At 45.8% G+C, this 12,322-nt stretch overlaps 1 protein-coding gene across 1 annotated transcript in view; it reads left to right on the forward strand.

Annotated features, from left to right (window-relative positions):
• Positions 1-12,322, forward strand: part of LOC147901585 (uncharacterized) — a 292,960-nt gene that overhangs the window by 39,269 nt on the left and 241,369 nt on the right. The window contains exon 7 of the mRNA XM_087375176.1: positions 1,613-1,803. Within this exon, the coding sequence (XP_087231302.1) occupies positions 1,613-1,803 (191 nt within the window). The remainder of the gene's footprint in view (positions 1-1,612; positions 1,804-12,322) is intronic.

Here is a 12,322-nt window from a genome sequence, read left to right on the forward strand (position 1 = left end):
ATGAGATTGAACTGACTGTGTATCTATTTGCAGATCTCTCCATTTAGTAAAGAAATACCGAAAGGGGCGCCAAGGTTTGGGGCCAATCTGTGTCTTTATTTTGGTGTAGGGGCACTCCAGCTCCCAATCTGCCAATTGGATATTTGCTAAATTGTTGATATAACAGTGTTGGCTGGTTATTTGTTAGTTCTACTGCCCTTTATTTTATTGAATGCTGGTTTCATAGTACTGCTCTAGGTCATGGTATCTCCGAGAGTCCATCCCCATGGGATCCCCAAATATGAGCCCATGGCCCATATATATAGACTCACCCAAGGGTGTCTCTAACTTAAGGATACTCACACATTGTCGTGTAGTATAAACTTAACCTTAGAGGTAACTAACTCCAAAGGACCCATTTGAATGGGTCATGTGCTAGGACCTAATCTCATTCTAGTTCCACCTATTATGTCCTGAGGGGAAGATGACATCCTCCCCCCTCAAAATTACCTTACACTAGGAGGTTGTCAGTGAGAAACTCTGGAAATTGCCGCTTGATGTATTCAACCCCTCCCAATTGTTATCATCAGAGCTTCTTCCATTTAATCAGGAACTCAGGAATACTCCTATTCCTTAGTTGTCATTTCTTACATTCGTGAATTGCCTTTGGCTCATGGGGGATATAGGTCGAAAGATCATCCAAATGAACAAGTTCCTCAATGGAAACCAAACGATCATTTGCACCCAAAACCTCCTTTCGTCGATTAAAATGGAAGACTGGATGCACCAGCACTCTATGACCGTAACTCCAATTCAGAGGCGAGATCATATTGATTACACGAATCCCACGATGAGGCCCACAAAAATGGGCAGATCGTTTGTAAACCTCTCTAGCTCGTAATGTCCAAGAATCCTTGCGAAATCTCAAATAAATGAATTGGCCAATCACGAGCATTTGGGGTGAATGCTTCTAATTAGCATAAAATCTAGCTCTATCCTGAGCTGCACATAAGTTCTCTTTAGCAAACAACAGCATCTCATGTCGTTCTTGCAAAAAGTTCGAAGCAAATCGAACCTTGAGGTTCTGGAACCCAATGGTCCATGGAGCCCTAGGCTGAAAACCATACATCATCATGAATGGTCTCAGCTTAGTGGTTGTATGCTTTGTACTATTATATACAAATTCAGCCATTGGAGGATACTCTTCTCAATCAGATTGCCTACAAGAAACATAAGCATGAAGCGTGTCTTCCAGTATCTGATTCACTGAAAGTAACCTTCTTTCCTAAACGTATGTAAGTTTCAGTTAGGCGTTCTAGTGTTTTGATTTTCATCAATGTTTGTGGCCATTACTGCTCAAAAGCTATTCTGCATCACAGATTTTTTCAAAGGTTTATACATCTTGCAGCAATCTGCAGTGTGTTGAAATTATATTATCGCTCTTTTGGACAACAGTTTTAAGCCAAAATAATTTGACTTTTTTGTGTCTTTCTTGTGGTTCGCTTGTCCACTTATCTGACATAGTTTTCCACAGCTTAGTATGCAAATAAGCATTATCTTCCATATACAGCTTTGCTGTACTAAGCTTTCATATCAAATTTGCAATCAAGTCATTCTGAAGTGATTGGTGTAGGTGGCAATATTAGAATGGAGATCGGGAGCATTGAACGCACATGGTTCAAGAACTGTATAGAGCTTGTGACTTCCAGATTTTCATTGCCGGATTATGTCGCATTTGGGATAATTGGAGTACATGTTCACAAAGTTACAAGAATCCACAATCGATTTCTACAGGACCGCTTTGATAGGCAGCAGAAAACTAAGGTAAGTTTCTTGGAAATACTCAGTTGGCTTATGGAGGGTAAGCAACACTTTCATTTAGGATACTGGCAAGATTTTTTACAAATCTTTCATCAGTGGTTGATTAGGAAGCCTAATTCTCAAATCCTTTCTTAAATGGTAAGCAGAAATGATGCAAACAAAAAGTGGAGTCAAATCCAATAAATGAGCTTCTAACCCATTTCATCTTTATTTCCATCTCAGGATAGAGATTGGCTTTGTGAATTCTCCCACTTGTTCTATTGCTATCTTTTTCCCATGTACATAAATCTTTAAAGCTGCAGAATCAACAGATGTTGAGCGTGATAACTGGATGAGAGCTGTAGATATATCATGCACCACATTTGGGCATCTTAAGGTTGGAACCTAAATGAACTCTTTATCAAGTATATGCTCTCAGGTGAGAGACATCAATTCAGTGTGATGGAATGGCTGTAAAACACATGCCATACCAATGGCTCATTGGGAAACAGGCATTTCTCCTCATCTTTGCACCATTAAAAAAAAGAAACATTTGGAGTCTGCTTAGAATTTGGAGGAGCTCTATAAGACTTAGAGTTATGGTTATCTAACCACACAGAAAACTAGTAAAGATAAGAGCTTGGTTCCAGCTATATGATCCCTGGGCCATACAAGCTTAAAGGTGCATTGGTCAACCCTTTGTGGACCTGTACAAGATATCATACATGGTACAGTGGCGTTTGAAAGGGACAGTCAAGTGGATCCTGAAATGTTTTAAATGGAAATTTAATCTTCAATGAGGCATAGGTCATTGGGAAAATAGGAAACACCTGTTAGAGATGCCCTCCTTTCTGGTTTTTCTACAATTGGATGTGCAATGTCTTCCAGATTTGTGTAGAAATGCACATCCCCTAAAGATGTTTTATTTAGCGCAAGATGTACGTATCTCATGAATGCCCGAAATTGGAGCTTCAAGGACCTTTCGTTTGTTACGAAACTCTTTGAAAGGCCAACCCTTACGCTGATGTTAAAAGACAATCTTGCACTTGTCTGTCAAACGGAGGCCCAAGCTATATTTGTGCTCTGGTTTCTGTTGTAAGTTCTGTTTTTGGCAGCCCTAAAACTGTTGTCAGTAAGAATCTTGTTTAGCTGCCTTCCTCTGCTCAAAACTTAAATTGGAATTGTATTACAAAACTTTGTGGAATGCCCTGCTGAAAGCAAGATTTTATCTCCAAGGTGCTATTATTTCCCAAAGAGTGCCTGTAAAGCGTAACAAAAATTGATGCTATTTTTGAACAACTGCCAACGAAAAGCACATGGCTTGGCCTTGTGGACCTGCTTGTCTTCATATCCTACTACTGCTATTGCCATGAGAGCCCAGAGCACATTGTCTACACTTTTCTTGAGCCCTATATACTCGGAAGAAACTAAAAAAATGTGTGCACACGTCCATTAACTGTTTTGTTGATCAAATAGCCTAGCGATGTCAAGCAGCTACCTTCCTAGTTGGACCTCTGTGAACTGGCTGCTTTTACAAACTGCTCCCTCAAGGCAGGGTTGACTGCAATCAGCTGAGGTATGGTTATATTTACCATAAGATCATAATCTCTCACACCCTGACCCAGCTTGAAGCCACCTGGCTGACTTCTTTTTCTTCTTTCTTCTTAAACTTCCACCAGTTTCTTTTCTATATGGCTCCCACTCGGGTCTGGCGTAGTAGCTGTATTATCCAATGTAGAGGGAGCATTTGCCACAACAAGTGTCATGGGCATGGGCACCACATGCTCTGCCTCTAACGTCTTTCTCTCCTTGGCCAGTGCTACCTGCAAAGCAGCTGCATATGTCAGGGGATCTTTGCCTGCAACCTTCTGCCTCAACCGAGCACCAAACTTGCAAGGAATGAGTGAACTTGAGGCGTTCAAGCCCACTGGTGTGTCTTGGCGCAGGTGGCCTTGCTGGCCCACCCTCGGCATGCATGCAAGCCTCACCAGGCTCAGTTCACACCACCCGTGCAACTACTGCTTCATACCTGCCCCACACCGGCTCAAATCGACCTCAAGACTCTTGTCAGACTCTGGTGTGAGGAGTATAACGTGTGAATATATCTTATGCATTGTTCGGGAGTTGTTTGCAGGTGAGACTTAGTAGTGCGTGAAGATGGTGGAGGTGCCAATTTTGCAAGGGCAGGAGGGTGAGGATGTCGAGGCTTACCTGAGTTCATTCGTGCATGCTAGCTGCATGTCTAGATGGCCTGAGACCTCATGGGCATAGTTTCTTTCAGACTTTCTAGAGGGGTGGCAATAGCCTGGCACAAGATTTTACCAGAGGCAGTTAAGAGTGATTGGGAAGCTGTGAATGATGCCCTGAAGGACACTTTGGGAAGAAGAATCCCTAATGTGTTACTGGTACAAGTAGATCATCTAATTCAGTTAGAGGAAGGTAGGCATCAAATCACCATCTGCACACCCTTCAAAAATTGAGTCATGCCAGTCATACCAACTTAGGAACCTTTTCAACCAGTAAAATTCAGCAACCCTGTAATGGCCCATCAACCATGCACAACCTGTCTCCCATCAATTGTAAGCATGTGACATTCGTTCCAACGCATTGTTCGCACATTGACTTGCATTAAACCCCCTTCTGAGTCAACCTAACCATTAGTCAAAATTGGCCACAGTCACATTGTTGACCTTGTGATGACTCTCCCAATGGAGTGGTGCATTCAAAATCCCGTGCCACCCCTCATAGCAAATGTTTATAAAACTGTGGATCCATGAACCAATTCACATGCTTGAAAAGTTCCCTTTGGCGTAGCTCAAATCAAGGTCAGATTTGCTCACAAAGATGGGTCAATGCTTGACCATGAAGGAGTGTTTTATTTTCTTTTTTTTCTAGACCTCGGTCCGCCATCCAACACCTACACTCACTCCTTAGTAAAACTAAATACATGGCCAAATCAAAATGCCTTCAGCATCGCGCCGACCTGCATGGCCTGTATGCAAACTTGTCCGCATGCCCACACCATCACTACGTTGATCTCCCAAACGAGGTCCTAAGCCATCTTTCAGTCCAAGGCAAACAACAAGCGATCCCCTATCAATGTGCTCAGTTCTTTCAGTCCAATAGATACATTTGATTACTGAGCGGCAGCAATAGTGATCCAAGCTCCAAGGGTTTGCCCAAAGAGAGACGATCAGCACCTCTGGCTTTCAAGACCATAGTGGTGCTCAGCCTGACCTTCAGTTCTTTGAACCCTTGGAGAACTTTTGCTTCTTTTCCCCCCAGACAAGTCCTTCCTCGTCACCTCTATTACTTCATTTCTACAAGACGTCACTTGCAGCCCGTATTCACTCCCTATTACCTATTCTCTTTCTTTTTCTTTTTTTTCCAAAAATATTACTTCATTAAGTATGAATGAAAACCGCAAGAGCAAGCTCAAGTGCGGAAGTACATCATGACATGCATGAAAGAATAAGCCAGCTCAGAAAGAGCTAACAAAAATCAAGGGTGGAGGCTGAAAATGCAACCTCAACCCTATCTATTCTCTTTCCTAGTTGTCGCCTATCACAAATTAGTCTTCTTAGACTTTTTCCACAGCCCGTTGAAGATTATCTTGTCAATTCCCAAATCTCAAACAACTCTTTTTGTTACGGTGATACACAGAAAACGGTATGGACAAAAGAAGCTAAGATAACACACACACACCAACCACACAAACAATCACTCAAATAGTTTCTTCTTCTTCACAAAATTCCATGTGATATACATACTTAGGAAGGTCCTCCTCATCAACTAGAGTTACCCCTGCCCATTCCTCTTCTTTCACCTGCAAAAGCAAAGACCACTGGTATCCAAGAACCTCATTGAACAACACTTCAATCTGAAAACCCTCAAAATATACACCGAGTACTTCTGGGCCAAGCTCCAGAGATAAAATCATCATATACTTTCAGATTTGTATAAGAGAGAACAAACTGTAGCTGGAACTCGAGGGATCAGCAGTAATGTGGGCTCGAGTTCAAGGTCAATCAAACTCAAAAAATGACTTTAGAATGTAGACAGCTGATCCGAGATCAGCTTCATCCAGGTGTTACTGGGGGTTCCATTGATATATTATTTATTCAAGAGCACAAGCTGGATTCTAGAGATTGTGCCAAGTCAGGCAAGTTGCTTTCTGGCCATACTTTTTGGTCGCCTGCCTTGGGCACCAGGGGGGGCACTTCTATTTCAGTTTCGCAGTTGGTTCTCCCCTTAGTTGTTGGGCACGGAGTCATTATCCCCTCTAGAGCTCAGTGGATTATTCTTTTGATTGGAGGGCGTAAGGTTGGCTTCCTTAACCTATATGCCTCCAACATTAGAGGGGAACGTGTCCTTATGTGGAAGACTTTGCTCTCCTGGGCCCCCATTGTGGATTCATGGGTGATTGGAGGTGACTTTAACATGGTCAAGTTACCGTCAGACAAAAAAGGGGGTAGAGAAGGCGGACTTCACTCTTTGGAGAGAGCAGCTTGGGATGCCTTCCTTTTCCATTTCTGTGGCAGAGATACTTGGTGTGATGATGCCTTTCTTATTCAGCCACAGTCCCTCCTGTTCTCTTGGTCGAACAGGAGGCAACAGATGCCTATTCATGCACGCATTGACAGATTCTATGTAGATGACTGGGCACTAGACAGAGGTGGATTGGTATGCATTGCTGCGGGGGTTTCCACTTCAGACCACTTCCCTGTTGTGCTGGCTATCTCAGAGCCTCACTTGAGAGGCCGGTCTGCCAGCATCAGGATTCCAGATGCCTTTTACACAGAGGAGGACCTTACAGAGGCAGCCCTGCAGATATGGTTTGCTCATGTCTAGGGTGGGCAGCCATATCCATCACATGTAGCCGCTGCCCTTTCTGGTATTAGCGACTTCTACTGCTCAGTTGCTTGTACCAGGAGACGAGATATTCTCAGACGTGAGATTGGTGTTCGCCAGCAGTTGGCAGCTTTGCAGAGGGAAGAGCAGAAACGGCCTTCAGATGCTTGGATTCAGGAGCGCCTTGCTGTAGCAAGGGCTCATCTATTGCTTGATCAGAGAGCAGAGTATGCCTTTCATGCACGGGAGTCCTTCTGGATTCAGATGGGTGGTAGAGTCAATAAACACTTTTTCTCTACTCTTGGCCCTAGACATAGTAGAGAGAGTGTATCCCAGCTTATTGACTCACATGGGGTTTTACAGACAGAGCCTGATGACGTCTTACGCATAGCTTCAGATTTCTATGCCACCCTCCTTACTGCTGATCCTGAGACACGATAGAGAGGATGCTAGACAGGCTATTTGGCAGAGTATCCCTGTGTTGGTGAATCCGGATATGCATGTTTTACTCGACGCACCTTTCACCAACACAGAGTTCAGGACTGCACTTTCAGCCCTTCACAAGGGCAAGTGCCCAGGTTCAGATGGCCTCACCCCGTCTTTTTTCATTGCATTTTGGGATATGATTGGAGACTATATTACTTCAGCCATGCAGGCCATTTGGGACTCTGGCGAGATGCCTGGGTCGCTTATAGAGGGTCTCATCCACCTTATCCCAAAAGGAGGTAGCAGAAATTTAGTGTCCCAGTGGAGGCCTATCACACTTCTGGGGACTTGTTACAAGATTCTGGCCAAGGCTATCAGCCTCCGATTGCAGCCACTTCTCCCTGATCTTATTCATGACACTCAGACGGGATTTGTGCATGGCAGAAGTATTTTTTATAACATTTTTTCTTTCTGGGAAGCTTCAGAGTGGGCCATGCAGAGTGGCCAGAATCTTGCCATTCTACTATTGGATTTTGAAAAAGCTTATGACAGAGTAGATTGGGGTTCTTTGGAGGGCACCCTTCTACGCTTTGGATTTACTGATGTTTGGATCAGAGGTGTTTCCTCTTTGTACAGATCAGCCCATAGCCAGGTACTTATTGGTGGGGTAAGGGGTGAGAGATTTCAGATTTCGAGATCAGTCCGTCAGGGATGCCCCCTTGCTCCTTTCCTTTTTTTGTTCGTGGCCAAAGCTATGAGTATCTATGCTAGATCTCAAGCTGACATCTTTGGGCTGAGACTTCCCATCAGAAGGGAAGAGGAGCTACTTGACAGTGAGTTAGCTGATGACACAGAAATTTATTTGGATGCCTCTCCACAGACGCTCACTTCTTTCAGGACAGCATTGGATTTATTTTGCTTGGCGGCAGGGGTGCAGATAAATTGGCATAAATCCAATGGCTTTTGGATCAGTGATGAGGACACTCCAGTTTGGGGGCTTGACATAGGGTTCACTTGGGTTCAGAGGGGTGTGCCTATCAGGTATTTGGGCTGCTAGGTCGGCTTGGGTATTTCTACCACGCAGCAGTTTGCTCCTGTTTTGGAGAGCATCAGAAGGAAGCTTCTCTTTTGGAGCTCAGCCAAGCTGGATCTTGCCTCTAGAGTTGTGGTGGTCAACCAGGTCCTCTTGGCCACAGCCTGGTTTGTATGTTCATGTTGGTGCCGTTCTAGGGACTGCATCATTCAGCTCAGAAGACCGATCAGGAACTTTCTCTGGAGTGGGCTTGATGGCACAGCAGATGCCTTAGCCAGGGTGGCTTGGGAGACCCTCATCCTCCCTACACAGGATGGGGGTCTCAATATTATTGATCCAGATTTACAGTGCAGAGCTTTACTTTGCAAGTTGATGGTGCGAGGACTTATGCCAGACAGGAACCGTGGAAGGACTTTTTTATCAGCAGCATACAGAGGTGCACACCTTCCTCAGGAGGAGACTGGATGAGCAGTGTTAGATGGATCTTCACCACAGCACACCTCAGGTCACCTTCGTCCCCTCTCATGGTTGCTATTCTGAAAGCTTGGGCCAGTTTCAGAAGCACTCTTCGGAGGATTCCTCCTTCCTCCCGGGAAGAGATTGATAGGCAACCCATCATGTGGAATGACAGTATTTTAGATGATCTTGGCAGGCCACTGGGTGCCTCACTCTACATGCAGTGGGCCAGGTGGGAGAGGGGACCTGCTTCTTCTTTGGGGTCTTGGAAACCTTTCCGTAGGCTTCCAGAGGAAACCAAATCAAGGTTGACAGGACATCTCAGAGGGAGTGCAGGGAGGATCTTGCAGATTGAGGCAGCCCTTCCAGAGGTTTGGATAGACACAGATGATATGCCACTCACTTCCTCCACTTGGGCAGGTACTTTCTCAAGAGGCGGGGTTCCGCTTCAGGTCTTAACTTTCCGAGATGCACAGGAGGATGCTTTGGTTTTTAGTGTCCAGGATGGTGGCAGATTGCTCAGGTCCACAGAGGACATCTTGCTTGAGTCTGCTTTTCAGCCTATCAGGGTTGTAGGTCTTTTGATGCAGGGATCAGATTCATAGTGGTTCTTAGACCCTGACCCCCGGCTACTCTCCACCGGGTCTTGGAGGCTCTGGCTCTATGGGGGAGTTCCCATCAGGTATTTACAGTGGGACCCCGGAGAGTGGGAGTGGATTGACGCAGGGCATCGAGAGAAGAGCATCCCCTTCTTTCGTTACACGGTCAGTAATGCCAGGAGATTTCAGCTCAGTAGTAGAGGTTGGAGACCCTCCAGAGTTCCTCATTGGGAGACTTTTGGTATTACTGCGGATCAGCAGAGGTGCTTCTGGAGGAGGCTCTGGAAATCCCACAGGAATAGAAAGATCACTATCTTCTTTTGGCTTTCTATCCATGGAGGGATTGCAGTGAACCTTTGGAGGTCCAGATTCGGAGCCGACCCTACTTGCCCTCGATGCCTTTCTGCTTCGGAGTCTATTCAGCATTGCTTATGGGATTGCAGACAGGCGAGATTGATTTGGATGGGGATAGCCATGATTTTCAGTCACTTTGCCCATTCCCCACTTTTTATGACTTGGGGCTCGGTGGCTTGGCTTTCTCTTACAGGACCTCAGGTTTTCTATGAGGGAGTTGACTCCTGTCGGGCCATTTCGGTTCGACGTCATCGGATTGAGTCCTGTTCGTTGGATGTGGTACCACACCGTCCTTTTACAGCTGTACATGCCTCTGTGGATACTTCTTGGGAGATTCTAGCGAGCATTGCAGCCTGGCATATCTGGAGAGCCAGATGCACAGAGGCTATGGAGGGTACTCAGGTTCATCCCTCGCACACATTGGCTAGTATCTGGAGAGACATCGTACACACTCTGATGGCCGTATGGACGGGTATGCAGGGGGACTCCCGTGCAGCCTCAGCTAGGAGGGCTTCTTTCTTCAGGGAATGGAAGGATTCTCCTTTCTTCTCTGAAACTACTACAGGGTTGAGATGGCACTTTCAGCCTCAGCCTTGGCTTTTTTCCACCTCACTCTGAGGGGTTTTTAATTTATCCTCATGATTTCATGATGTATTCCGCTTTGAGCTTGCTCTTGCGGGTTTTTGTTCTTACTTAATAGAAGTCTTTTTCATGGAAAAAAAAAAAATGGAGAAGATTATGTACCTTCTTTAACTGCTATCCTGTATGCCCATAAAGCTTTTGGCACCACCTGATCCTGGCCCTTGTCATGCATCTTCATTATTTTTCTCACCATGTTGATTAACCTACCATTGAAGTACTCATTCTTACTATTGCACTGTGGATAGTGTGGTGTTGAATATCTATGCTTAATCTTCAACCTGTTACACAGCAAATCAACTAGTTCACTTTTGAACCCTGGTCCTTTGTCACTTACCAACTCCAAAGGCATTCCAAATCTACAGCAGATATCTTCATATACAAACTTGCTAACTTCCTTAGCATTCACTACACGGACTGCTCGTGCCTCTACCCATCTTGAAAGATAATCTATTACTGTGAGAAGATAACATTTTCCCCTTGCTGTCATAGGTAATGGACCTATTGCATCTATCCCCCATTTTTCAAAAATATTATAAGCCATGATTACATTCCTCAACTCAGGAAGCAAAACTCTTCTCCCCATTTGCTGGCATTGTAGACATGATCTACACCAATGCTGGATATCTCTCTGGAGTGAGGGCCACACATATCCTTCCATTAAGATTTTCCTGAGCATAGTCTTGAAAGCAAAATGCCCTCGACAAATCCCTTCATGATTTGATTCCAAAATGTGGATCACTTCCTCTTGCCATGGAACCCTCCTGAGCACAAGATCAGCCCCTTTCATGAAAAGTACATCACCAATAAGACAATAAGACTCACATGCCTTCACAAACCTTTGCCTTTTCCCTTTTGGAACCTCTTCTCGAATTCTACCTGTCATAAGAAAAGTTTCCTCCTTTGCTAAAGATTCTCTCCCTTTATACCAAGGCTCTTGAATCCTTTTTTTTAATGCGCAAAAAGTAGTGCTAGTTATATTACTTGAAAACGAGAGTACAAGAGGGCCTAAAGGCCAGCGGGCTGCAATCACAAAATGGATACAGCCCGAGGAACCAAAATACTAATTACAAGCCTCTCAGGGCATAATCATCGGAGAGTGGACAAACAGCCACGGTGGGGGGGAGTAATGCCACTGAAGACTCTGAGCAGAGTGTTGGAAGAACAGCTCTCGGTGGTCCCAGTCGCGGAGGAAGCGCCGTCTCTTCTCCTTCCCTGCCCGGGGCTCCCCCTGAATCTGATCCCACTGACCCTTGAGCGTGTGAATGATCGTGCTCCAAATGTCTGCTAGGGTCTGGGTAGCAGAAGAAGCCTGATCTCCTAAGGTTTGCACGCATCTAGAAGTCCAGATATGCCAGCCTGCAATGCTCCCTATGATCTCCCAAACTGGGTGCCGAGTCATCGCTCCTGCATCTGTCTCTGTTAGATGCCAAGGGAAACTATCCGTGTATGCCCAGGTGGCCTGCGTGATGAAGAAAACTGGATCCTGCCTAGAGAACTCATAAGCCAAGTGATGTCCCATCTCGGTGCTGCACCAACAAATGGCTCCCCAAGTGACCGGTCCTAGCTCGGGTGCAGCCCTCGCTAAGATCCCCATGACTCCCGTCCAAACTGTCTGAGCATGCGAGCAGCTCCAAAGGTAGTGCTTCAGGGACCCCTCCTCCTGAAAACACATCTGGCAGTGCCCCTCCTGCCCCATCTGCCTCAGCCAGCTGCCAACTGGTAGCCCCTTCTGGGCCACCATCTAAAGAAAGTAAGAGATCTTCCTCGGCCGCCAGCTTGCCTAAAGAGTCTTCTAGAATGTGCGAAGAAAGACCAGAGATATCCCTTGGGCATACCAACTATGTGCCTGTGTGGGTAGCCCGCGTTGGAGAGCCCCAAGAACACGCCTACCAGTACGCGCATTGTAAGAGAAGAAGGGGGTAGGGTTCTCTGAGGTCTCCAATGGTGGCCAGTGCCACTCCCCTGGGTCCCACTCCACCTTTGTCAAGGAACGGCCCTCCGAGATCCAGAGTCTCCAGTCCTGGTCCTGCATAATCAGGGGGTCTATATGCCACATTTTCCCTTGCAGCCCTATGATGCGAAGGCGCTACCAGGGAAGCTGGGGGTCGATCACGGCCTCTCTGCTCTGGAGACAGCTATCATCGACGACGGAGAAGAAGTGGATCGAGGAGTCCGAGAAAAG

The sequence above is a fragment of the Dipteris shenzhenensis genome, chromosome 5 (genome assembly GCF_047967505.1).
Source record: "Dipteris shenzhenensis isolate YYH24624 ecotype China chromosome 5, Dip_SZ_1.0, whole genome shotgun sequence".
In the NCBI taxonomy this organism is placed as follows: Eukaryota; Viridiplantae; Streptophyta; class Polypodiopsida; order Gleicheniales; family Dipteridaceae; genus Dipteris; species Dipteris shenzhenensis.